Raw genomic sequence first — 27,922 nt, 5'->3', positions numbered from 1 at the left:
TTTTGTGTTCGGATGTCGCGGCTATACTTACAAGCAGTTTCTCCACTTTTATGTTGACAATCCACGTATGAATGACTTTCTAGTGGAAAATATACTCTCAGACCTATTTAGTATTTATTTCAGTGCCCTAAGAGTAAAGTACTTAAAAAATGTTTGTGAATTTGTTTATTAATAAAATGCATATATATACAACAATGTCTTTAAATCTTCACTTTTAGATTTCTTCATCTTCGATGTATAGGCAAGTGTCGTGAACCACTAATGCTGGTAAATCATTTGGATTCACTATATATTGATCTTGATTGACTGCAAAGTCAGGGTCACATTTTCTACAGTACAATGTAACTTCACTCTTGTCATATCTCTTTGTATAGTCAATGATACTATTTGCATTCATATTATGAAATTCACGAGTTTCAATCTGTCTATTTGAAGCAATATCACATACAATGTTTTCAAATGGTGAATCACATTCGGTAACTGCCAAATAAAAATCAATTGGTTTATAATCATAGTAGGTGGTGTCATCACAACGATGACGTAGAAACCAGAGTGTCTTGTTACCCCAACAGTTGAATCGTAGACCTGATTCCTCTTCCCAGAATAATTTAAATCCACGACGATACCAATCTCGTAGCAATAAACTAAAATCACGTTTGGTATTCTTTCCAATCATAGCGGGGTAAGTATTCTCCCACTGATCACATTTATCGTAGGGACAATTGGAGCACAGGTGCCCTCTAGGTTGAGAGTCACACACCTCCTCAAGACATGAATTACATCCTTTAATTTGTACTGCATAGCCTCTATGTAATTTACAATGATTACATAATCTACACTTTTTGCTATAGTCATCAATAATTCTACAAGTCTCACATTGAGTCCAACTGCCAAGAGTGTACATGCACAATGGACATATATAGAACATTTTTCGGTTTCCGATGTCAACTCACTCACAGCTAAAACGAAACTGATCCTCTTCGTTCGATAAATTCAATGAGAGGGAAATGTGGGGGAGAGAGGACTAACTCTGCGCCAGTACCTTTTCTAAGTTATGGGGGGGAGCTATCTACATTGAATCCAGTGGCAATGTTTTCAAAAGTATAACCACAATATGATTCTGCATTGTTCCAATTAATATATCAATTAAATGACTAAAAACATTTGAATCATATTTTAAAAGTTTCATACAATAGTCCAATGGGGGAGAATCAGTTTTCATTATATTGTCAAGTGTTTCCTGACAAGAGAATATCCTGCGTTGAAGTGATAACTCGAGAAAATCGTCATCCAAAATCAAATGTTTTTCCATAAACACTAGATTTGATCTAATTCTCTCTTTCTCAAATTTATTCATTTTTCAGTCCTTTCACTCTGACTGCCGACTCTAGACTGACCAGAAAAGAAAGATAACATTTTCGATTTCGAAACAATTTTATTGAATAATTACAACAACATCAATAATACAGAGCATGTACAATTAGCGATAGTGTTTATTGTCTTCAATATGTTTCACTAATGCACTTAAAGCACATTGAAGTCTATTCACATGTGCTATATCAACTTTTGCGGCGAAACATAATTGATCTTCCATTTTAAATTTGCTCAAGGATATCACATATCTTGCATATACTGCATCCCATTCCAGACAAAGCCGCGATCCTTTCGTAATTTCCACCGCAATGTTTGGTGCTCTTGTATTATTACCATCAACTCCACAATCAACTTCTAATAGTGAAAACATTCCACTCATTATTACAAATATATATCCAAATGAGTAAAGTCAAAACTGTTCTTCCCACTCCTTTGAATTCTATTCACAGACTAATAAAACTATAGCAAAAATCCTTTCCTTATATTCCCTCCGCCGCTAATATGTAAACAAGCCCTCTGATTGGCTGAGAAGGACACACGTAATCTAACTGTTTCCGGGAAACTCATAACATTTGGCTCGAGCAACAATAACAACAAATACTATTTCTGGACACCATGACATTCACCTCGAGAGTGCCAAAAACAACAACAACAACAAATAAATCGACCTTGACATTCGCTGAGAGCGTGCACTTACAACAATAACAACATTGACTTTGACATTCGCTGAGAGCGTGCACTTACAACAACAACAACATCGACCTTGACATTCGCTGAGAGCGTTCACTTACAACAAAATAAACATCGACCTTGGAAATTTAGGTCATTGACCCCATTAACCACGTGTTCTCCCCAGGGAGGCTATGCCCATATATGGTGTGGGGTCACGAGCTTTAGGGTCACCTCTACTGAAAGCAAGACATACACAAAGAGTTTTGTATAAAAATTATGGCAAATTCCCGCAGTGTATTATTCCCCTCCCACGGAGATATCCTCTAGACAATTTAATCCCGGTGAAAATGTACCCTGGACAATTACTCTTAACTACTCCGCGCGTAAAATTGAAACGGAAAAGAGAAAGCAAGACATACAAAAAGGATTTTGTATAAAAATTCTGGCAAATTCCCGCAGTGTATTATTTCCCCTTACAAGTTCACTCCCTGGAAACTTCCCTCCCCATGGAGAATTCCTCCGTCGAAAACCCCACAGTAGAAAATATTCCCCCCCCCCCACTCAAAAATGTATGCATGCATCCCAATAACAAATACTGTGCGTAAAGAATGGACACATTTTATAATTCAAAGATGTTTCCCTTGGGGCTGTGGAGGGGGGGGGTCATGTTACACCCAAAGGCATAGCTATTGGGCCTTTCAACTATGATGAACAAAATGGCAATCTCAAAATTTTGATCGGACAATTTTGGGAAAAAGGGGCGGGGAAGTGGGCCTAGTTGCCTCCAATTTTGTTGGTAACTTAAAAACGGCACTAAAACTTTTAATTTTCGGTCGAATGAGCCCTTTCTCGATATTCTAGGACCACTGGGTCGATACGATTACCCTTGGGAAAACAATAACAAAAAACAAACAAATAAACACTGATCCGTGATCTTTCTTCTGGCAACAAAATACAAAATTCCACATTTTTGCAGATAGGAGCTTGAAACCTAAACAGTAAGGTTCTCTCATACGCTGAATCTGACGGTGTGATTTTAATTAAGGTCACTTGACTTCTAAGGGATGCTTCTTCTTTTTTTCGAAAATCAGGAAAAATATCTCAAGCTCGCAACCTTTGCTAGGTAAGAATAAACTTAACGAAATTTACATATTTGAAATCAACATAAAAGTCAATTCTTTTGATACATCTATTAGTATCAAAATTTCGTTTTTAGAGTTTCGGAGACTATTGAGCCGGGTCGCTCGATACTTACAGTTCGTTACCACGAACTGTTTGATTTCGTCTCTCATTATTATTTTTTTTCCAATCCTAAAGGTGAAATAACTCACAGAGCATCCAAAGAGCATGGTATCATCATTTTTAGTTAATTAATAATATAGAATATTATTATAATTAAAACTTTAAATAGTGATCTTGTACCCTGTGTTTAAAAGGGTCTTCGCTTATATAAGCAAACAAACAGCAATCGTAATTTGTCATAATTTTATTTAATTTTGAGTTTTCTCTTACGTTTTCCCTCATTATAGATTTTTCGATCTTTATTTCAGAGAACAACGGATTCATTATATGACATTCATTATATCAGAGCCAAAACACATTTTTTTAAAATTTACTATTAAGCTTCCATGATTTTCCCTAGTCTGCTCCCTTTCCTTTGGTTTCCTCATAATTAATTTACCTAGCCCCCTTTGCCCCCCCCCCCAATAGTGGGTGCCCCGGGGGGAAAATGAAAAGTTGTTTAGGGGATCATTTAAGAGGAAGTCTTGATATATAATGCCTTTTGTAGTTAACGAAAGTTAATATAGCAATAAAGTACAATTTCTGACAAAAAAAAATTGTATCTTCATATACAAGATGATGAATGACGTCATACATCTTAGTTTCTAACTATAAATCATGTCATATAAAAACTTTGATCATAATAAATAAATTCTGAAACCACACTGCCTAAGGAAGAAAAAACGAAAACAAATGCAAATAAGAGAAAACGAGGACAGTAAGTGCCAGTAGTAAAAAATATAAAAGAGAAATATGCCAATATTTCGGTCAAGACCCCGCTCGACCGTCTTTAGTGCAGAATAAACTAATAAAAAATACAGTTCAAAGTCCACAGGACAATATAGAAAACCCTACCTTAAAACAAGCACTAAAACTAAAGTAATAAGACCCTTTCCAAGTAACGATGAAATTTGCCCTCCAACAACTTTTCAACATCCCTCTCAACATGCCCTAAAAGTTTCAGTTTAAAACCCTCGGCTGTAGTCAAGAAATTCCAGATATACATTTTAATAAACTGTTTTCAAATAGTCTTTTTGGATTTAGTTTAACATGTCCCAACTTTTCTCAAAGTTTCCTCTTAACATCCTTAGCGTTTTCAGACACAGCCAGAATCAACCATTCCTTCTTTCCCAGCAAAAGCGATTTTCCGAAGCAAATAGATCTTAAAGCGAGTAATGCTCAGAATTAATATGAAAATCAAGCTTAAAACGAAAAAAAATATTTTCCTATTGAAGTATAGATGAAACTTAAAACGAACAGAAATTAAATATACAATCAATGCAAACAAACATACAATCAATATTAATGTAAATTAATAAATAAATCTTAAAACGAGTGAAACTTAAAACGAATATGCAAATCAAGCTTGAAACGAACAAAAATCAATACAAACAAGAGTTTGGGTATGACCCCCTACTTTCACTGTAAAATTCTAAAACCTACTGCGTCATTGGCGCTTTACTGAAAACCAATTTTATGACAAATGTTTTCTTTTGTACTTAATATTGAAAATAAACAGTACAATTATAGTAACATTTTGAACTGATGAGCTTTCAGCAATTAATAACAATATACATCAAATATTCAGTTTAATTTACTAGCTCTTTTTAAAGTTGTCCAATACGAATATAGTTTCACTACAAACAAGTGTTTGGACACTGCCTCCATTTTTAACTGTAAGTAAAAACTAAAAGCCTACTGCATCACAGGCGCTTAACTGAAAACGAATTATATTACAAATGTATTCTTTTCCAGTTCTTACAGCATTGAAAATAAAATTAAAATTACAGTGAAATTAATTATTGAACTGATGGATCTTTTAACAAATAGTATCATTATACATCAAACATTCAATTTGATGTTGTTAATACTTTCCAAGACTATTCAAGAGGCGTATAGTTTTCAGTAAAGTGCCAATGAAGCAGTAGGTTATAGACTTTTACAGTGAGAGAGGGAGGTCATACCCAAACTGTTGTTTGTAGTGATGTTTGTTAGTTTCAAGCTTGATTTGCATATTCAATTTAAGTTTCACTCGTTTTAAGATTTACTCATTAATTTACATTAATATCTATTGTATGTTTGTTTGCATTGATTGTATATTTAATTTCTGTTCGTTTTAACTTTCATTTATACTTAAATAGGAAAATATTTTTTTTTTTTTAAGCTTGATTTTCATATTCAATCTAAGCATTACTCGCTTTTAGATCTATTTATTCATTTATATTATTACTTGTTCTATGTTTTTGCTATGATTGTTTATTGGATTTCTGTTTGTTTTGGGTTTCATTTATTCTTTAATAGTAATTTCTGTTCGTTTTGAGTTCGAATTTTAAAAGGTATTTGTATCTGCTGAGCTTAAGTTTAAAATGGCCTTTACTTTTCCTTGAAAAACTAATTTTTCAGATTTTTTTTTTAATTAACTTTTGTTCGTTTTTGATTGAAAAAGTTTCAAGTTTTTAAAAATTCCTTATTTCAAAATCAAACTTTAAAAAAATATCAAATTTTCATCAAAGTATCAAAACTGATATCAAAGTAACAATATCAAAGTGAAAAAATTGGTTTGTGTCAACCTCGGAGTTTTTATTATCTGATGTTTGAACTATTTTTAACAAAATCGCTATCTCAAAATTTTTATCGGATGGGTTTGGGGAAAAAAGGCATGGGGGGGGCTAATTAACCTTCGGTCTCTTTTGACTCTTTAAAGTGAACTAGAAATTTCTATTTTCAATCAAATGAGCCCGCTCTGAAGTGTATACGAGTATTCCTTCTGTTAGAACCATATATCCGCAGAGTATAACTTACAACGCCTGTACCTGGGCCCTGGGGGGGTTGTGTCGATCCTGGAGTTATAATATCTGATGGCTGAACTATTTTTAACAAAATGGCTACCTCAAATTTTTATCGGATGGGTTTATCCATCCGATAAACCCAAAGGCGTGGAGGGTGGGAGGGGCTAGTTGCCCTCCGATCTTTTTTCACTCTGAGAAAATGAACTACAACTTTTAATTTCCATTCAAATGAACCCTCTCTGAAGTTAATACGAGCATCCCTTTTATAAGAACCGCATACGGCCCGAGTACATAGCTTACAATGCCTGCCCCCGGACGCTGGGGGATGTGTCGATACCGAAGTTTTTGTTATCTGACGTTTGAACTATTTAAAAAAAATGGCTCTCTCAAAGTTCTTATCGGATGGATTTGAGGAAAATACGGCGTGGAGAGGGGGGCTAGTTGCCCTCCAATCTCTTGACACTTAAAAAGTGAACGAGAACTTTCAATTTCCAATCATATGAGCCCCCCGAAGTTTATACGAACATACCTTCCGTAAGAACCATATATGCCCCAAGAGCAATGCTTGCAACGCCTACCTCGGACCCTAGGGGGGGGGGTCGAAACAGGAGTGGTTCGTAGCTGGCCTTTGAACTGTTTTTAACAAAATGGCCATACGTAAAGGAGTTTTTTATAATCTTTGAACTAATTTTAACAAAATGGCTACCTCAAATTTTTTATCTAATGTATCTGCAGAAAAAGGGCTTGGGGGGCAAGTTGTCCTCTGATCACTTCTAACTCTTATAAAGGGAGCTAGGACTCTTGATTTTCAATTGAATTAGCCCCATTTGAAGTTTATAGGGTAAACCCTTCTATATAAAGGGCCTCTGGGAGAAAAAAAAATGGAGTGTGGGAGCAGGCTAGCTCCCCTGCAATCACTTTTGACTCTTAAAAAGTGAATTACATCTTTCGATTTCCAATCAAATGAGCCCTCTAGGAAGTTTATACGAGCATCCCTTCCATAATAACCATATATGCCCCCAGGGCATAACTTACAACGCCTACCCCCGGGCCCTGGAGGACTGTGTTGACACCGAAGTTTTTTGTTATCTGATTTTTGAACTATTTTTAAAAAATTTCTATCTCAAAATTTTTATCTGGTGCATTTAGGGCGTGGAGGAGGGGGGCTAGTTGCCCTCTGATCTCTTTTGACTCTTAAAAAGTGAACGAGAACTTTCAATTTTCAATCAAATGAACCCTCTCCGAAGTTTATACGAGTCTTCCTTCCATAAGAACTATATATACCCCTAGAGCATTACTCATAACGCCTGCCTCTGGGTCCTGGGGGTTGCGTCTACACAGGAATTTTTCTTACCTGGCATTTGAAATATTTTTAATTTAATGGCTATTATAAAAATTTATCGGATGGGCTTGGGGAAAAAAGGGTGTGTGGGGGGAGGGGGGCTCATTACCCTTTGATCTCATCTTACTCTTAAGAATGGAGCTAGAACTTTCAATTTCGAATCAAATGAGCCCTCTCTGAAGTTTATACGAGCATCCCTTTCATAAGAACCATATATGCCCCCAGGACAACAGTTACAACGCCTATCTCCCAGGCCCTGGGAGGAGTTTTTGTTACCTAATTTTTGAACCATTTCCAAAAAACTGGTTATCTCAAAATTTGTAGCGGATAGTTTTGGGGAAAAAAGGGCGTGGGGGGCCTAGTTGCCCTTAACTCTCTTGACTCTTAAAAAGTGAACTAGAACTTTTAATTTCCAATCAAATGAGCCCTCATAATCTCATCCCTTTCATAAGAACCATACATGTCCATAGGGCATAACTTAGAACGCCTTCCCCTGGGCCCCGGGGGGTTGTATTGACACCGGAGTTTTTCTTATCCGACCTTTGCACTATTTTTAACAAAATGTCTATCTCAAAATTTTCATCAGATGGATTTAGAAGAAGAAGGCGTAGGGGGGCGCAAATTCCCTTCGGATCTCTTTTGACCCTTAAAAAGTGAACTCAAACTTTTAATTTCCGATCAAATTAGCCCTCTCTGAAGTTTATACGAGCATCCCTTTAATACGAACCATATATGTCCCAGGACATAACTTACAACGCCTGTCCCCGGGCCCTGGGGGGTTGTGACGACACCTGAGTTTTTGTTATATGACTTTTGAGCAATTGTTTACTTAATGGCTATCTCAAAATTTTATTGGATGCATTTGGGGAAAAAATGGCGTGGGGGTGGACTAGTTGCCCTAAAATCTCTTTTGACTCTAAAAATCCGAACTAGAACTTTCAATTTCCAATCAAATGAGCCATCTCTGAAGTTACTACGAGCATCCCTCATCCCTTCAATAAGAACCATATATTCCCCCAGGGCATAACTTGCAATACCTGCCCTAGAGCCCTGGGGGCTGTGTCGACCCCGGAGTTTTCGTTATATGGTCTTTTAACTATTTAAAAAAAAAACTTTCTCAAAGTTCTTATCGGCTGGGTTTGAGGGAAAAGGGCGTGGGGTGGGGCTAGGTGCCCACCAATATCTTTTGACTCTTAAAAAGTGAACTAGAACTTTCAATTTTCAATCAAATGAGCCCTCTTTGAAGTTAATACGAACATCCCTTCCATAAGACCCATATATGCCCCCAGGGCATAACTTACAAGCCTGCCCCCGGGCCCTGGGGGGTTGTTACGACACCGGAATGTTTGTTATATGATCTTTGAACTATTTTTAACAAAATAGGTATCTTAAAATTTTTATTGGATGCATTTGGGAAAAAAAGGTTTGAGGGGGAGCTGCTTACCCTCTAATACCTTTTGACGTTTAAAAAAAGAACTAGAACTTTCAATTTCAAATCAAATGAGCCCTCTTTGAAGTTTATACGAGCTTTCCTTCCATAAAAACCATATATGCCCCCTGGGCATAACTTATAAGTCTTGTCTCTGAAGACTGTGGGGGGAGTGTCCTGCTCAAACATATAATTTCCAGAACTTTCAAGTATGTTGAAAATCATAGATATATACAAATTTTGGTTGAGTGGGCTTAGGGAAATAGTGGGCGTGGAAGGGGTGTTATTTGCTTTCCAATCACTTTCAACTAATAAAGACGGAACTAACCATTTCAATTCCCAATCGAATGAGCACTTTCTGAAGTTTCTACGACAACGCTTTCTATTCAAAACCATAAATTCCCCAAGGGCATAACTTACAACTCTTGCCCTGAGGGCTGTGGGGGGGTGGTGTCATCCTCAAAGACCTAATTTCCTGAATTTTCAACACCGTGGAACAAAATGGCTATCTCAAAATTTTGATTGGATGTGTTTTAGGAAAAAGGTGGGCGTGAGAGGGGGGTTAGTCTACCTCCAATCACTTTCGACTATTAAAAAGGGCACTAGCCCTTTGAATTTCCAATCGAATGAGTCCTTTTTGTAGTTTCTACGACAAAGCTTTCTATAGAAACCTTATATGCCCCCAGGGCATAACCTACAACCCTTGCCCTGAGGGCTGTGGGGGAGTGTCCTGCTCAAAAACATAATTTCTATCTAGAAATCAACTACGCTGAACAAAATGGCTATCTCAAAATTTTTATTGGATGTTTTTGGGCAAAAGGTGGGCGTGGAAAGGGTGTTAGTTGCCTTTCAATTACTGTTGACCCTTAAAAAGGGCACTAGAACTCTCGATTTCCAATCGAGTGAGCCCCCTTTGAAGTTTCTACGACGACCCCTCCATATGAAGTGCCTCTGGGAAAAAATAATAAATAATAAATAATTAAACATTGGAGCCGTATGGCATTTACTATCGACAACGCTATAGCTTTGCCTCTGATAAATCCTTCATGTTAACAAGGATATTGAATAGTTCATAACCCTTGCCCATGGGTTGTGAGAATGCTTGACATCCCAGAGGCATGGCTATTATACTTTTTGACTATTTTTAACGAAAAAGCTTTTTCTAAATCCTGATCAGTATTGTAGGGAGCGGTTATTTAAAAGGGCAAGGGAGACAAGTTGCCCTCCAATCACTTCTCGTCATACCCTTAAAGTTACAACTTAATATCCTGAGTCGTTCTTTAGATATTGGTGATACAACCTTTTGACAAGCAGCATGCACATAGCGTGTTATAATTGTGATTGATAACCGTCTCAAAATTCCCTTAAAGTTTCACTAACACTTTTTGGAAACAGGATTAAACATGCCCCATTTTCCCAACAACAAAATTCGTGAACAATGTACAACTTGTATAACTTAGAGCGCTTTTCCCCAGGGCTATAAGGATTACGTCAACCACAAGGTTGCAATTATTGACCTTTGGCCTATTTTGAATAAAATCGCTATCTTGAAATTCTGATCGGATATGTTTGGGGGAAAAGGCCGTGAAAGTGGAGCTGGTTGCTCTCTGATCACTCTTAAAAATTCCACTAGAGCTTTCAATCTATCAATCGAATGATCCCCCTCTGACCCCTTCCATATGAAGTGACCCTGAGAAAAAAAATAATCAGACATTGAAGCCTTACGATTCCATATTGTAGGCAACGCTAGAGCTTTGTTCTCTGATATAATGAATGTCATATTATGAATCCGTTTTTCTCTAAAATAAAGATCGAAAAATCTATAATGTAAACGTAATGGGAAAACTCAAAAATTTAAAAAAGTATGACATTACGATTACTGTTTGTTTGCTTATATAAGGGAAGACCCTTGAAACAAAGGGTACAAGATCACTATTTGAAATTTTAATTATAATAATATTATGCATTATAAATTAATTGAAAATTATGATACTAAGCTCCGTGGCAAGAGTTATTTCACCACCAGGATTGGAAAATAAAGTAACCCCAAGAGATGAAATAATATATAAGGCTTCAATGAGCTTGGGCAAAGTAGAAATCCAAAAAATTAAAGCTGTAGTGCGTCACCCTCAATCTGCAAATTATAAAACAATCAACACAACCAGATTGGGAAAATAAAACAACCTCGAGAGACGAAATAATATTTAAGGCTTCAGCCAAACCTGATGAACTGCATATACTCGTAATCATGTTAAACTATTGATCGTTTATGTTTGGTATGTATTGAATTTCAGATTTTAATTCAGGTCATACATATTAAACTAGCAAGACCAGTATCATTCAAAATATTACAGAATGGAACTGAAACTTGAAACGAAAAAAAATTACATATCAGCCTATGCAACAAATATAATTGAAAGAAGCTCATAGTATCTAATATGAATCTAATAGTGAAAATTTGGTCGGGGCATTTTCTACCCTTCCTTAAACTACACTGTTCTTCTCTTAAACATTGACAAGAAATGGTCTCAAGTAAACAAAGGATTAGTATAAGAGACGTAACTAGTCAGAGCTTGTCTACACCTAAAAAATTCTTATATCACAAGAGATACAGACCAAAATAGCCACCCCACTGAATTTAGAAAAATTGTCGGTGAACTACAAATTGTCGGGAAAATTGTGAATTACAAGTTGTCTGAACGGCTGTTTCCCTTGCACCGTGTGGGATTCAACCTGACTTCACACGATTGGTAGACAAGGTTACTTCCACTACACCAGCACAAGGGTGATTATTAACGTTATTTCAAAAGTTTAGGTTAAGCGAAAAAATCATATCTTTAATCACTTCATGTTGTCTTTTTCAAAGCTTCACTTATGTGCATGGATAGCAAACATACAACATTGTTGTTAAAATAGTTTAGGTGGAACCTCTGTTTTCAATAGTTTGTTTTATAAGGAGCAGTTACTGGAATTGTAATTGTAATTTAATTTTAATTACCCTAGATAACATATGGAAGAAACATTTACAGAAACCAAACTTTAAGAAACTAATAGTAGTGGTGCAAATCTGCTTTCTACGACAGCCCTCCCAGGATTTCTACGGCAGCCCTCTGACGTCACGCGACACACCGGTTTCAAGCGGTCAGTCGGCAAGATTCCGAGCGTATGCCCTGTTTCTAGGCAAGAGTCCTGGGTGTTTGAATTACTTAGAATGTGGTCAGGATAATACATAAGTTCAAATAAATCGACTTCCTTGCACATGTACAATGCGGTCAGCTGTTTCTACCGGAGCCCTCTGATGTTACGGCAGCCATAGGGAAATTAGCATGGTATTTCAAACGCCTGCCCTGTATCGTCACGCGACACACCCCTGTGTATTTCAAGCGCGAGTTACACCACGCGACATACCCTTGCCTTTAAAGGGTCAGATAAGTGGAGCTACCAACCCCTCAAGCCGTCACACCTACGCAATACGGTCACCGGTTCTATTAAAGGGAAAACAGTTAGCAAGACTCCCAAGACCCACCCCTCTGGACTCCAAAGACGTCACACAACTTACCCCGTTTCAAACGTCAATTCTAATATGCTTGACGCAATTTTATGTAAGCTTGCCCCAGGAACCCATGGGGAATTCGCGCTTGTAACTTAACGACAGTACACACCTTACGTGAGGATTGTGCATCACTTTCACGTAATACTTTTTTTTACATTTTATTGTTTAGCCCGAAACGCTCAATACATTTTTTCTTTCTTTCTTTAGTTCTTTTTTTCTATAGTTCTTGACCCCACCAGGACTCGAAAAGTCATTTTCTTTCAAGGGTAACGCGCTCTAAGCAACGCGACTAACAAGCCATTCCCAGTATTTTGTCCAACTCATTACATTCTAAATTACCCTTTTGCATGTGAGTGAAATTCCCATGCTTCGCTTTCTAGAATGACATGTTTCGTGCACTTGCAACATTTGACACGAAGCCGGGGAATATTGATTTTTAGAGACAATCACTGTCATGGTACTTATCAAACAGTTCGTGGTAGTAAACTGTAAGTAAGGAGCGACCCGGCTCAATAGTAACCAAAACTCTAAAAAATGGAATTATTATACTAATCTGCCTATCAAAACAATCGGATTTTTATGCTGATTTCAAATATATAAGTTTCATTCAATTTAATACCTCCCATAAGAGGTTACGCGCTTGAAAATATTTGCAGTATTTCCCAAAAAAGGGGGAAACAACCCCTAAAAGTCATGGAAATCCTATTAAAAAAAAATCTCCAGGTTTAGTACTCCGGAGAATCCCTACTGTAGAAGTCTCAAGCTCTTATCTACAAAAATGTGAAATTTTGTATTTTTTGCCAGAAGAAAGATCACGGATGCTTGTTTATTTCTTTTTTTTCCCAGGGGTGATCGTATCGATCCAGTAGTCCTAGAATATCGTGAGAGGGCTAATCTGAACGGAAATTAAAAGTTCTAGTGCCCTTTTAAGTTAAAGTTAAGTTAAGTGACCAAAATAATTGGAGGGCAACTTGGCCCCCTCCCACGCTCATTTTTTCCCCGAAGTAACCCAATCAAAATTTTGAGATAGCCATTTTGTTCAGCATAGCCAAAAATCTAATTAATATGTTTTTGAGGATGACTTAATCCCCCACAGTTCCTGGGGGAATGGCTGCAAGTTATTAACTTTGCCCATTGTTTACATATAGTATTGGTTAGCGGGAAGTATACAGACGTTTCAGGAGAGATTTTTTTCTGGTGGAGGGGGGGCGGAGGAGGGGGTTACGGGGGAGGATCTTTCCATGGAGGATATTTCTTTGGGGGAAGGAACATTTCTATGAAGGGGGTGCCAGATTTCCCAGCATTATTTAAAAAACGATCAGAAACTAAACTAATAAAACAAGTTTTTTCAACTGAAAGTAAGCAGCAACATTAAAACTTAAAACAAACAGAAATGATTACGTTTATGAGGGGTTCGCCCCCTAGTCAATACCTCGCCCTTTACGCTAAAGTTTTTTTTAGTACTTTCAAAAGAACTATCTATTCTAATTAATCGGCCTTTGTGATTCAGGGGTTTGTGATTCGAACAAAATTCGAACTTTAGCGTAAAGAGCTAGATATTGACTAGGGGTTAACTCCCTAATATACGTAATAAAAACATACAAATATATAAGTTCGTTACGTAAGTTAATTCGTAAGTTACGTCAGAACAAAATTTCGAGAAAGCCATTTAGCCAAAACAAGTAAAATTAATATATAAGTTTCATTCTGATTATTCATGTACGGTGAGCCAAAATCAAAGCTCCATTAATTCGAAAACGTTCAGAAATTGAATAAAAAAAAACAATTTTTTTTAACTGAAAGTAAGGAGCAACATTAAAACTTAAAACGAACAGAAATTATTCCGTATATGAAAGGGGCTGTCCCCTCCTCAACGCCTCGCTCTTTACGCTAAAGTTTGACTCTATTACACAACTTAATTTTTTAAAACAATAAAAAACTTTGATTCTCGAACCAAGGCAAAAGAAGAACTTTTTGTCCCACCATCTGAACAATTAAAAGAAACGAAGATGGTCGTCAATGCCTTCCATGCCTTTGAAAATCGAAAACGCGGACTAGATAAATCGCTGGAAGAAAAAGAAGTTTTTGTTCCACCACCTGAACAATTAGAAGAAACAAAGGTTCGGCGATGTGTCTTTCATAATGGCAAAAGACAAGCCGAGGCTTGTCTCTATAAAAAAAAAGGTCAAATAAAAAAAATGTAACTTTACAAACGCAATTCAAGTTCCATTTTGACGTCACAACATCAAGAAAAGGCTGCATTTAGAAGACAAGTGACAGTGAGAATCCATATACAGAAGCATGCCGCGTGCCGAGTGCTGGGGTGCGGCATATATATATATATATATATATATATATATATATATATATATATATATATATATATATATATATATATATATATATATATATATATATATATATATATATATAATATATATATATATATATACATATATACATATATATATATATATATATATATATATATATATATAGCGCACTGAGCTTAATTGACAAATTAAGGGGTTTTAGATAAAATGCCAAAACACTTTTTCCTATAAACAATGCCTAAATGAAGTGCAATACAGATTAAAAAAATCATAATTGCAATACAGATTTAAAAAATCCTAATTCCCTGTTATTTATGTATTTTTTCAATTTTAATCAAAGAATTTTGTAAGTATATTCTTATTTACACGGCTAATAAAATTAACAATCTCTCATTTTATAGAAGGAGAATTAAATTTTAAATCAGTGTCATTTCGTTACATCTACCAAATGCCACTGGAATAAAAGAAGCATACTATTTGAGGGGGCAAACCCTCCTCCCACCCCCAACTGCGTTAGGCCATTTAAAAACAAATTCACAAAATTGGAGAACAAGGGACCCATATTTCATCAGAACATTGATCTCTGTTGGTAAAAATTATAAGCTAATTAGTTACTTCATTACAGCTCGAACATTTTGGATAGTGCCATCTATGGGTCTAATACTCACTCTATCCAGATTTAAGCTATTTGGTTTTTGGAATCAAATGTTGAAGACATACTTTACACATACCATAAACGTTTTCATGGTCAAAAATACTAAAATGGTTCTCCTTTATACTAAAAACTCATATATCACAATTTGTAGGAAAAACATTTGTTTGTCTGATAATCAATCTTATCTGTTGGGGTACTAAAATTCAAAATTTTTCATAGGGTTTAAATAATAGCGTTTTCATAGGGTTTAAATAAATACCCAAAGAAATTTGTAATATTAGATTATATACATAGGGTGTAAGCAAATATATGCTTAGCCAAATTACAACCCAAATTTACAATAACAATATATAACTGTCATGAATTGGGAAGCAAAATGAATCACAATTGGATTAATAAATATTAAACTAAAGCATAAAAACTGCAAACTGAGGGTAGAATGGACCACTCAGAGGCCAGTGTGACAAAACCTAGTGGAAAAATTCAAATAAACGATTTATTTCTGTTTTTATTTAATATCCTGATCATTTGATGAAATTTTATAATAAAATATCTAGGAATTGATTTAGTCAAATAGTCTCCTAGAATGATTGCTTCTTAATTGATGAGAAATTAAGTTTTATTTTTATCATTTCTAGAATTAATCCTTACTGTTAAGGAATGTAACAACATTCCTGATTGTGTTTAAAGTTGTCTAAATATGTCAAAACATGTAGACTAGGTTAGAAAAGCTTCTGAAAGGCTCAAATATACACATAAACTCTTATATTGCCCTGGAGAATTGAAAAGAAGCTCAACAAAGTGGTGAAAAAACTTCTCACAAATACTTGTGCCTTTGTATATATTGGTACAGCTAATTGGATACAATAAGTTAATTAAAAAGAATGGTTTATGGCCACAGAATCATAAAGCGCTACCTCAAACAAACAAATGTTCAAATGGGGATACGTCCATTTATTAGACAGTGAAAACAGATACTAAAGTCTGAACGTTTCGACCACATATACAGCAATCGTCATCAGCACAAATACTAAAGCATTTCTGCTTTAGTATTTCTGCTCATGACGATTGCTGCATATGTGGTCAAAATCTCCATACTTTTGTATCAGTCTTCACTGTCTAATAAATGAACTTATCCCCATTTGCACATTTAATTGTTTGTCATAGAAAGGCAGTGTGGTCTTGGGGAAAAATACCTAAAGAGCCACCTTTCTACTTTAAGCTCTAAATGCATTTTGTACATATAGTAAAAGATTGCAATTATTAAAATTAAGAGTCTTTACGGAATGCCAGGCTAAATTCTTATTTTACAATAAACAACTTACTTTTTCTTTGGTACATTTCCTTGTAATAACTTAGCCATAGCATTGGCTGCTTGTTTAAATGTAGGCCCTCTGGCTTTAGAAGACCCCAAGCGAACACACATTATACAAGTTGTTGAAAGCATTGGTAATCTGAAATTAAAATAGACAAATACAACTAGATCTAGCTTTCAAGTGCTAAGAAATCACAGATTTTGAAACACCTTAGTTAAGTGAAGTACCTATCCTTATGAGTGGATAGTCCTATCCTTGTATTTGGTATTAAATGTAAAAAACTAGTTTTTTCTACTAAAAGTAAGGAGCAGCATTAAAATTTCAAACAAAAATAAATAATCTCATACATGAAGGGGGTCTGCTTCCATTCTTAATGAATTATAAAAAAAAAAATTGTCAAATTCTGTTTGGGCTATAGCATTTGTTCTTAAAGTATTAAGGGGGGTGTGAAACTGTGTGCAGATTATGGTAGAATAGGAGGGGGTAAACCTCCTCATATGCGCATATGGGGGAGGGGGACATATTTGCACCTGGGTTTAACATTACATTTTCCTTTCATTTGAAAAGAAAAGTTTTTTCTGAATGTTTTAATGCCATGTTCAGGATTATCCTGAGCATGTGGAGAACTACACCCCATCCCCCTATGTAGCCCATTCCCCAATATTTAGTGGGGGCTTGAAAAAGGGGGCTCATTTATGTGCATTTACTTTTCAAACTAAAATGAATTTCATTAAATAAGAGGCAAAGAAACACCTATTCTTTACAGTTGGGCTAAGTTCCACTTTTTATCCCAATACTTTTATACGCAAAAACAACTTTTTCCACTTAAAAAAAGGTCATTTTTCAACGAAAAATAAAGGCTCCAGCCCATTCAGCCCCCATATTGCATGCATAGTCAAAATATACTCCCCTAAATTTTCACAGACCAGGGGTTAAATACCCTTTTCCTATTCATTTGAGGTGTCTCTCATAGAAGGTTTGAACATTTTGACCTAAAATTCATTTTGTGAGGCCTTAGCTAGGACCATGAATCTGACGCACCAAAATACCACATATGTGACCAAAATATTTGGTATTTTTGTGAAGTTTTATCACTGTTTGTAAAACACAGTCTATTAGAAAGATTTTATTCCTATTTGAACTTTTATTTATGACCATAAATCCACCCGGTGGCCTGTGATATAACAACTTCAAGTTTTTCAAACTTATGCTTAATCATTGCATGGAAACCAAAAGAGCTGACCAATTTTGTTTCTCTTCTCTGTATAATAGTAATAATACGTAGTTTGAATTCAGGAAATTCCTCTCTATTCTGCTTGAAGACAGTATGAAAAATAAAATGAACATAGCAAAGAAAAATAATTATACACATAAAAAGTATTTAAAGGATATTTATATAGCCTCAAAGTCAGAGACGACAGAAAAAAAAACTTGAAAAACAAGTACACATTCAACCATTCTTCAAGCAAAAAATATGAATTTTGTACTTAGTAGATAGTATGTTTAAGATTCTCAGACATGTTGAATTCTATTTTAAAGTTTTCATAATAACCACACCCCTTTTGGGGTGTTTAACCAGTGGCGATTCGAAGCTGGGCAGGAGAGGGGCAGCTAGTCCCCCCCCCATTTTTTCTGACTCCTGGCATTACACTCCTTTTATTTTATATTTTAACACTCCTTTTTTGTAGAATTATGAAAATATTCTTCTGCCACCAACTCTTGATGAGCAAATTTAGAAATACCGCCTTTTGCTCATTTAGAATTTAAATAAACAATATATCCTATCGAAAAATATAATGTAATTAATTTCTTTTTTTAGAATTTCAGTCTCTATTTGCAAAAATTGCTTTTTAAGGCACTTACAATTTGTTATCAAAACTTACTTGCACTGGGGTTTTTTTAAATATAAGGATGGCTGCTGTTCCCCTGCACTTCTCCCCCTGTCTATGTTCAAGTTTAATATTTGAACTATGCCTCAACAATGATAATCACCTAAAAGGTGCTGAAAGTAAGGAGCAATATTAAAACTTAAATCGAACGGAAACTATCCCGTATATGAAGGGGGCTTCCCCTTTCTCAGCCCTTGTTCTTTACTCTAAAATTTGCCTTTTTGTCACAATTCTTTAAAAAAGACTGCTCAAACACAAGAGCTGTTGAATTTGAATGAGAAGTATTCATAAAAGACATGGAGATTTTAGCATAAAGAGCAAGGGCTGAGGAAGGGGCAGCCCACTCGTACACGGAATAATTTCTGTTAGCTTTATGCTTCTCCTTACTTTCAGCTGAAAAAAAATTATTTTTTTAAATTTTATTTTGACTTCAAGGAATGAATCCTACTTTTGAAAACTTTGCAAAATCATGACTGAAACTCATTACTAATGCTGGTTAATCAACAGAAAATGGAAGCATGGTCAATTTTTAAATGATTTACTTTCTAATCATTGGTTTACAACTAGCTGGTACATGGGTGTAGGCAGCATTAGGAAGCATATTGTCTAGGGGGGGGGGCGGAGTCGATAGTGTGATGGAGTTTTATCAACTGCTTTTCCCAAACCATCTGCTTTTTAAGCCATATCTAATGTAAATTTGAAGGTCTAGGGGGGGCCCACTGCCCCTACCCCTCTGCCCCCCTCTCTACACCCATGAGCTAGTATAATTTTTACAAACCCGTCTTATAAGTAAGCTTAAACTTCCATCAGTCTTTTGCAACTACTACTTTTTTGCAGCTAAGAAATTACTTGTTGTGAATAAACCCCTTTACAAATTGCAAAGTTTGTTTTGTTTGATTTTAAAATGTATATTCATTTGCATAGATGACCTGTAATATCAACAGAGCATTTGGAGTCAAACAGCAAGTTTTTATCTTAGCTGTATTAGTAAAAAAAACGAAAAAAGAATTGAACAATATATCATTTTGAGGGCTCAAAATGAATTTGATGGAATTTGCCTTTCATTCATGTCAAACGATAAAAATAAAAACAATGATCAATTGGTATTATCAACTTTAGCTGGCAAATTAATGTAGAATGCCCTGATTTTGGTAAAAGTATAGTATATGGCCGAAATCAAATAGAAGAAAGGAGATATACCAATAATTCCTCTTTCCAAATATAGAAATTGTTTCTGTTACAATTGATAATCAGCCCCTACCTACAGGGTGAAAATATAGCCCTGAGCTATCTACAAAAGTTTGTTGATTGGTCCTTTTTTATATTGATTTTATTTGGCATTTGAAACAATTTCTAATGAGAAATAAGCATAGAAGACAATGTAGACCCACAAAGTCAACAGACTATTGTATATAGGCTAGGGTAAAGGTACCCATGATTCGACAGTTTTTGTAAAAAAAAAAAAAAAAAAAAAAAAAAAAAAAAAAAAAATTCTACTCCAGAAGGCTTAATTTAAAGACTTTTGCTATGAAAAGGGTTTCAGTATGTAGAAAAAATATCAACAAATCTAACTGTTTGATTAGAAGTTTGAGGTTTTATCAGAAAAGGGGCTCAAAACTCTGATTCTCTTAAATTGGAGCAGTTTTACCTACAAACTTGACAGAATAAAAAAGTTACCTGTTTTTAGCATAAGTCAGAACCCTATTCAACATGTGTCGAAATACTTCGGGAATACTTGTGGGCGGATCCTGGTAGATTCAACATGCCTATTCTTTTTATTTTATTTCATTGTTTCTCTTCAACTTTTGAAATGTGTAAATGTATAAAATACTATTCCGATAGTGGAAGCAAAAAACTGGAAAAAATGCCTCAAGTATAGGGACAAAATTAGATAATCATATGGAGTGTAATTGTGTGACCTAGATCTCTATAATATATTGTGTGATATAATAATGTGATATAAGTCTCTTTATAAGCACTTCCTGGAAGTGCTTATAAAGTCAAACAGTTAAAGTAAAAAGTTAGTTCTTATAAAGTGCTACTCAGCTTTAATGGTCTAGCAAAGATTTCTTTGTTGTTCACAGTTAAGGTGTTGTCAACATTTGGCCATTTCAGAGCTAATCTACCAATTTAATAGTCTTTAAAAAATTTTAGTTTTCACTATCCTTTGTCTGGAAAGTCCAGAATTCTTAAAGTATGCATGTCCTACTTAAGATTATTAGAAGTTTGTAACACCAATGAGTTCAACATGGTTCATTAGCAGTTTAGGTGGGATTGGCTGGGATAGGAATTCCATGGCAATTAGAGAGGGGTTCAGAGAGAATATTTTGTATTTTACAGCTTGAGATCTATTTAAAAGAAAACACGTATGAAATTTACTAAGAGACAGTGTACTTCAAATTCATTCAGTGATCAATGAATAAGGGTGTTGTGATCAACCAAGCAAAATGCTTAAAAATATGAACATAGCATGAGGTCAAGCAGCAGTTTCTCAGATGATGGAAAAATCTAGCATCTAGTAAAAAACAGTAAAACTATGATAAAAAACACAACTTTTTATGATGTTTTTTTCATGTGAAATATTATTACAAACAGTAATTATCAAAACCTCCATTGTTGAGAAAGTAGCCATAAATTCGAAAACTATGTTTTTGTCAGAGGATCCTTGAATTTTGACACCAATTGTTTCTCATCTGTTTTACATGTTCAGTGCAGTTTCAACACAGGCACTTATATTTCAACAGGGCCTTTCGCTGTCTGTCAAAAATTTTGAAATGGTTACTACAAGATATTCTCAAAAAAAAAAAAGAATCTCATAATAAAAGTTTGCCTGAAGGAACACGTTTAGTTGGTCTGGTATTCCACTACATCAGACAAGAATTTTCAACACTAGGAACATAGTTTCGGTGGCCGGAGTTTACCCCCCCCCCCCCTTCCAGAAAATACCCCCTCCCCTCCCGTGGAAAATAAGGCTTTCCAAATTTGAGAATTTTATTTGAGTTATATTTTTTAATTTCCGTAGGGGGAAGGAATTTTGGTACTTGTGTATTATGCGCCACTCACTCAAGTTTACGCTGTGTAAAATTCAAGAACACACTGGTTTTTTCGTTAGTTTCTTCATTACTTTAGAAAAAAATTTGGGCTATAGATTTACACATTAGGGGGGGGGGGAGTAAGTATAGCGGACCTGCGTGAAAATTGTGTTTGGTACAATTATTCTGCATATTAGATAGATATATAGATAAGTGTGTTTTAAAGCCAAATATACGGCCATGAACACAGTAAAATAACATAATTGAAAGGCGAAAATAACATAAACTTTGATCAGCGATCATCATAAAACACTTAAATGAAACACTACATTAGCCTAAAAATAGTAATTAATGCTTGGAAAAACAGTCATTAAAAAAAACACTTAACACTTGGAAAAAACACTTAAATGAAACATTACATTTGCTTTATACTGGGATTTTTTTTTCTTCTTTTTTTCAGTGAACAAAATTTCCAGATACCTCGCTATTCTTCTGTAAATTTTTTCGTGGTCATATACCTAGAAAGCATTGTTTTCTGACTTCTATTTTACCCCACCCCCCCCCCCTCCTTAGGTGCAAATATATAGCCAAATTATATATCTCCCATATATTTTGTCACTTGTCTTTGTCTTGTCTTGCGCTAAGCTGAAAAAAAAAAAAAATCGGTTAGTTCTCGAGTTTTACAAAGCGTAAACTTGAGTGGCGCATAATACACAAGTACCAAAATTCCTTACCCCTATGGAAATTAAAAACTAAAACTCAAATAAAATTCTAAAATTTGGAAAGCCTTATTTTCCACAGGGGGCTATTTTCCACGGGAGGGTTTTTCCGGGGGGTATTTTCCAGGGGGGGGGGTAAACGCCTTGAACCCATAATTTCATCTATATAATATTAGTTACCATTCTAACTTAATTTTATCAAGAAAAAGCTAATATGGCTACATTTTAGAAAAGATCAGATGTATCTTGATGCATTGGTGCTGATTCCAATTTTTTTTTGCTAAAAAATAACCAAGTAATGACAGCTTGAACATTACATAGCTTAAAAATTGTTCGGAGTTCATTTTGTGTTAAAAACAGGAAACTGATTGAACTGAAAATTCTTTTCTTATCTGGGTGTATCAGATATAGTGTCCACGTTTTGCATTGTCAAAACATAACGAAGGGTTCAAGAGATGGTGTTCCAATTCACCACTAAGCAGATTTATCCTGTTTTGAAGGAAAAAGTCAACAGTGGTTCCAAAATTATACTGTCAAATCATTGCTGCCTTTACCCTAGCTTAGGGTTATAGTGAACCCTATTAGGGGGCATGGGCATAACTTTAGCATTTCAATGGAGGGGGGTGGGCAAGATGGATCCACACATGGAATCAACAAAATTGAATGCCTTTTCAAAATCAATGAAGCATGTATATTTCTTTTGTCCCACTCCCTGGACTCTTCAACCATTAGTCTAAGAATGAAGTTAAGATAAGAGCAAGACCTAACAGCATTAGCATAGGAAGGGGGGAGCACTGCCCCAGAGGGGTGACAAAAATTGGTCTAAAAGGATTTATGATTAATTTGGGCCCATCATGCAAAAAGTGGGGTAGCAAAGTCGCAATGCTACTTGGCAGATTTTGTCTGAAAATACATTTTTTATATAGCCTATATGTATTTTAGTATAATGTTTGACAGCACAACCAATGCCATGCACATTGATCAAATAAGTGAAGTTAATTTGTTATGTGCACATTTAGAACACAAAAGTTGAAGTAAAGGAGTCATTTTTAGGCTATTATCAGCTTACAGAAAAAAGAGCCATGGAAATTACAGTAAAGGTACCAATGATTTGACAGTTTTTGTAAAAAAAACAGTTTTTCTACTTCAGAAGTCCTAATTTAAAGACTCTTGGTTTGAAAAGGGTTTCAGTATGTAGGAAAAACATCTAGGAATCTAACTGTTTGATGGGAAGTTTGAAGTTTTATCTGAAAAGGGTAAAAACTCCGATTTTCCAAAATTAGAGCATTTTCACCTACAAATTCGACACAACAAAAAAGCTGCCTATTTTCGACGCAAGTCGGAACCCAATTCGACATGTGTCAAAATACTTGGGGAATGCCTGTGGGCGGAACCTGGTGTATTCAACATGCATATTCTTGTTTCTTTGTTTTTCTTTAACTTCATTTAATGGATAAAAGTATAAAACACTATTCAATAAGTAGAAGTAATACAACTAACAAATAATTAGTAGTAACAAAAGTATGTAGTATTTGGTATAGAAAAATTGGTTTAACAAATTTTAATATATAGTATTAAATACAAATAGTATTTAGTATAACAAAATTGTTTCACAAGCATTTTGGGAGGGATAGGGTCTAGGAAAATGCAAGTGGATTTCAAGAAATTTAGGAAATTTATTGTCATTATATTTGATTTAGTGGATTTTATTTTCATATGCAGATTCTTAGTTTCATCCAAAACATGGGTTGGGATTTTTTTTTTTGGGGGGGGGGGTCACTTGATATTTCTATGACATGGTTCTAGGTGTTTTTCCCCCCCCCCTTCAGAAAATAAGATTTTCCAAATTTGACAATATTTTTTTTTTTAGTTTCATTGATAAGTGCTAAGGAAAGGGAACAATGACTTCCATATGAATCTCTGCAATTTTTTGTAGTAGCGGGTACTCATAAATTTGACAGCTTTATTTTTGTCAGTGAACCCTAGAATTTTGACACCTATTGTTTCTCATTTGTTTTATACGTTCAGTGAAGTTTTGAGAGCCACCTATATTTTAACAGGGCCTGTTGCTGTCTGTCAAAAATATTAACAAGGTTACTACAAGATATTTGTAAAAGAAATAAATCAATTCATAGAAGCCATTATCTACGTTTGAATTTGACTGAAGGAATATTTTTAGTGCGCCTGGTATTCCACTACATTAAACAAGATTTTCGACGCATGGAACCTAGTTCCGACAATGTAAAATTTATTGCCATTCTAATTTAATTTTATCAAGAAAAAGCTAATGTGACTAGAATTCAGATAAAATCAGATGTATCTTCATGCATTGCTGCTAATCCTAACTTTTTTTGTAATAAATAACAAAGTAGCAGCAGTTTGAACATTACATACCTGAAAAATTGTCGGTAGCTCCTTTCTTGTTGAAAACAGGAGACTGACTGAATTAAATGTTCTTTTCTTATCTGGATGTACTGGATATTGTGTCAACGTTTCCTATCGTTGAAATCCAAAAAAAAGGCTTCAAGAGATGGTGCTCCAAGTCATGGCTAAGCAGAGTTATTCTGTTTTGAAGGAAAATTTCGACAGGGGTTCCAAAATTGCACTGTCGAACCATCGGTACCTTTACCCTACACAGCATATTTTAAAAAAAATTGAAGAAGATGGTCTGGATACAGCTATGTGTTGAGGGCAGGGCTACGGCAATGCTCCAACAATGGCTGGAGTACATTTAGGAGAACAAGCTAGGATTTGTGAGGTTAATCCTAAAGCACTGTTTGTACCTTGTACCAATCATTCACTAAATCTTTACAGAGTGCACTCTTTTGCTACAGTTCCTTCCTGTGTGATGTTTTTTGGCGTTTTGGAAAGGTTGTATATTTTTTCTCATGCTCAAGACACAGATGGAATGTCCTCTAGAGATATGTTGAAGTTATGGTCAAACAACTTGCAGAAACCAGGTGGAGTGCTCACTATAAAGCTGTTAAGCCAGTGATTAAATGCTTTAAGAAGATTGCCGATACCATTGAGAAACTTTGTGACTCTTCAGAAACTCTCGACACTAGAGGAGCAGCTCAAACTGTGTTGACTTCAATGTGGGATTTCTCATTTTTGGGCTTTTTATGTTTATGGAATAGTGTCCTTGAAGAAGTCAACCACACTCAAAATTACCTGCAAATTGTTGGAATAAGTTCCAAAAAGTGCCTCATCAAAATGAGGAAAAGGCAATGGAATTTGCAAAAGCTATCAGAGATGAGATAGACAATCCCCAAGCCAAACAGAGAAATATTAGAAGAAAGAAACTGATGCCCAGAGAAAAAGCTGCACACAAGCCTCTAACTTTGGAAGAAGAACTAAAATATCAATGTTAGAGTGCATTGACACGCTTCAACTAGAAATAAACACGTGTTGCCAAGGCACGGAAGAAATATCACTTTGGTTTGCTAGACCAGGAACTTGCTAAAGAGTTCAGAAACTGAAGTGCTAAAATTAGTGGGCTGTTTAGTTGAGAATTATGAAGAAATATCTTCAGGGGACATGTTAAATGAAATCCCACACCTGAAAAGTTTTTACAAGTGGCAAATGTTCCTGAAGAATGGCTCTAAAGTGGAGTTCTTTGAGACTACTGCAGTTTATAGTTGAATATGAGCTCCCAAACTCAATTCTGAATGTAACTTTAGCATTAAGGTTTTACTGACATTATGTATCTCTGTTGCCTCTTGTAAGAGGAGTTTTTCTAAACTTGAGCTTATTAAGTTATTTCATATCTACTATGAGCCAAGGTTGAATACCAAGCTTAGCCATACTATCTATTGAAAACAGTGTAGCAAAAAAGATAGAATTTGATGAGGTTATTTCTAACTTTGCAGAAAACAAAGTTAGAAAGAAGAGGTTCTGAATGAAAACATGGGTCAAATACAGTACATTTTGTTAAATTTGTGCATATAATATATATATATATATATATATATATATATATATATATATATATATATATATATATATATATATATATATATATATATATATATATATATATATATATATATATATATATATATATATATATATATATATATATATATATATATATATATATATATATATATATATCATTCAATCACCTGGGTGTTTGAAGTCAAAGTTCAAAAGAAACATGAATAGGTCTATTGTAAAATACAAAAGCTAGAATCATTCTTGTATTTCCTCTTAAAACATTTATAATAAAAAAAACCTGCCCATTTTAGCCTTACTTAATGTAAGCTGCAAATTAAAATGGTGTTGTTTGATATTGTAATAATAATGTTAATATTTATAAAAATGTGGTATGTTGCTTAAATTTATTTAAGTTGTTTACTTTTAAATGTTTACATACCAGTGTTATACAGCACACAATTTACTTTTCCTGTCACTCCTTAATTTAAACACTTCAAAAAGCTTTTTTTAACTGTATGTTTCCATAATAAACAAATCTGACTCAATATGTTTAAATGTTTGTTGGGGGGGGGGCCAAGTTGAAATTTTGCCCTGGGTGTCACAAGACCTTGCTATGCCACTGCCTACCAGGTTGAAAGTAGATACCTCTCTAGTTGTCACAGATTAGTGCAACACTCTTCTGAAGAGTTTGACCAACATGCCCCTGGTCTAATCTTTTGGGACTGTTTCATTATTCTAGATGATGACTAGCAGAGCAGTCCAAACAGTTATGCAGACTCAAAGGTATGTCAGTAAATTTCTAGGTGGCACTATAATTTAGCTAGGACAACAGTGAAACATCATTTGATGTCCTTTTTTATGTTCTCTCATTATACAATAGTTTTTTATGTTGTTAATCACACCTACCGTTCCGGAAGGGGCTCCAGAGGTATCTTATATTAATAGGCAAACGGCATAAGAAAGCATCAAATGATGATTTTTCTTTCATTAATTCTCAATAACATGGTCCACATTAAAGTTACCATGAAATTTACCCCCCTACCCCCTAATGGGCAAATGTATACCCTGAATTTGAATATACCCTGAACTGTTGATGGCAAAGTTTTGAACCACAAAATTCAGTGCTATTATTGTTGGCAGCATTTGAAAAATTTGAAACAGTAGGAAAACAGTTTGAAGTCAAATCAAGTATTTTGTAGGTTAAGTTTTAACTTCTTTGTGGGGTTACAGAAATGAAATACCTTTGGGGCCCCTTTAAGGGCTCAAGATGTAATTTGCAATGGAAGCAATTATTATATTATGAAAAGAGCATAAGAAAAAGGGGTACTTGGGCACTATATGGGCCTCTACAAGGAAGTCAGTCACAAAAAAAAAACATTTTTGATGGATTAATCCAAGAGACTGCTACAGAGTAATGCAATGCATAGTGTGGTTTTCATTGCATTACATTATTTAAACTGTTGTTTTTGGGGTTTAGGGGGGGAGAAGGTACCTAGGTTAGGTTGAGTTATGGATTTAATATATTCTAGGCTTTACCCCCCACCCCACCCCTAATGTGCAAATATATAGCCCAAATGTGTTTATAAACTATTATATATTCAT

General features: G+C 35.0%; 1 protein-coding gene across 2 annotated transcripts in view; it reads right to left on the bottom strand.

The window, feature by feature from the left end:
• LOC148947623 (uncharacterized) overlaps nucleotides 1–27,922 on the bottom strand; it is a 98,931-nt gene that overhangs the window by 64,040 nt on the left and 6,969 nt on the right. For both annotated transcript variants that reach the window (XM_089096174.1, XM_089096173.1), the window contains exon 2: nucleotides 16,754–16,882. In XM_089096174.1, coding sequence (XP_088952300.1) covers nucleotides 16,754–16,875 — 122 coding nt within the window. In that variant the 5' untranslated portion in view covers nucleotides 16,876–16,882. The remainder of the gene's footprint in view (nucleotides 1–16,753; nucleotides 16,883–27,922) is intronic.

The sequence above is a fragment of the Artemia sp. Qi Xiang Cuo genome, chromosome 10 (assembly GCF_049724085.1).
Source record: "Artemia sp. Qi Xiang Cuo chromosome 10, ASM4972408v1, whole genome shotgun sequence".
Taxonomy (NCBI): domain Eukaryota; kingdom Metazoa; phylum Arthropoda; class Branchiopoda; order Anostraca; family Artemiidae; genus Artemia; species Artemia sp. Qi Xiang Cuo.
Note: the sequence above shows the minus strand (reverse complement) of the source record. Positions and strands in the feature narration are given on the sequence as shown.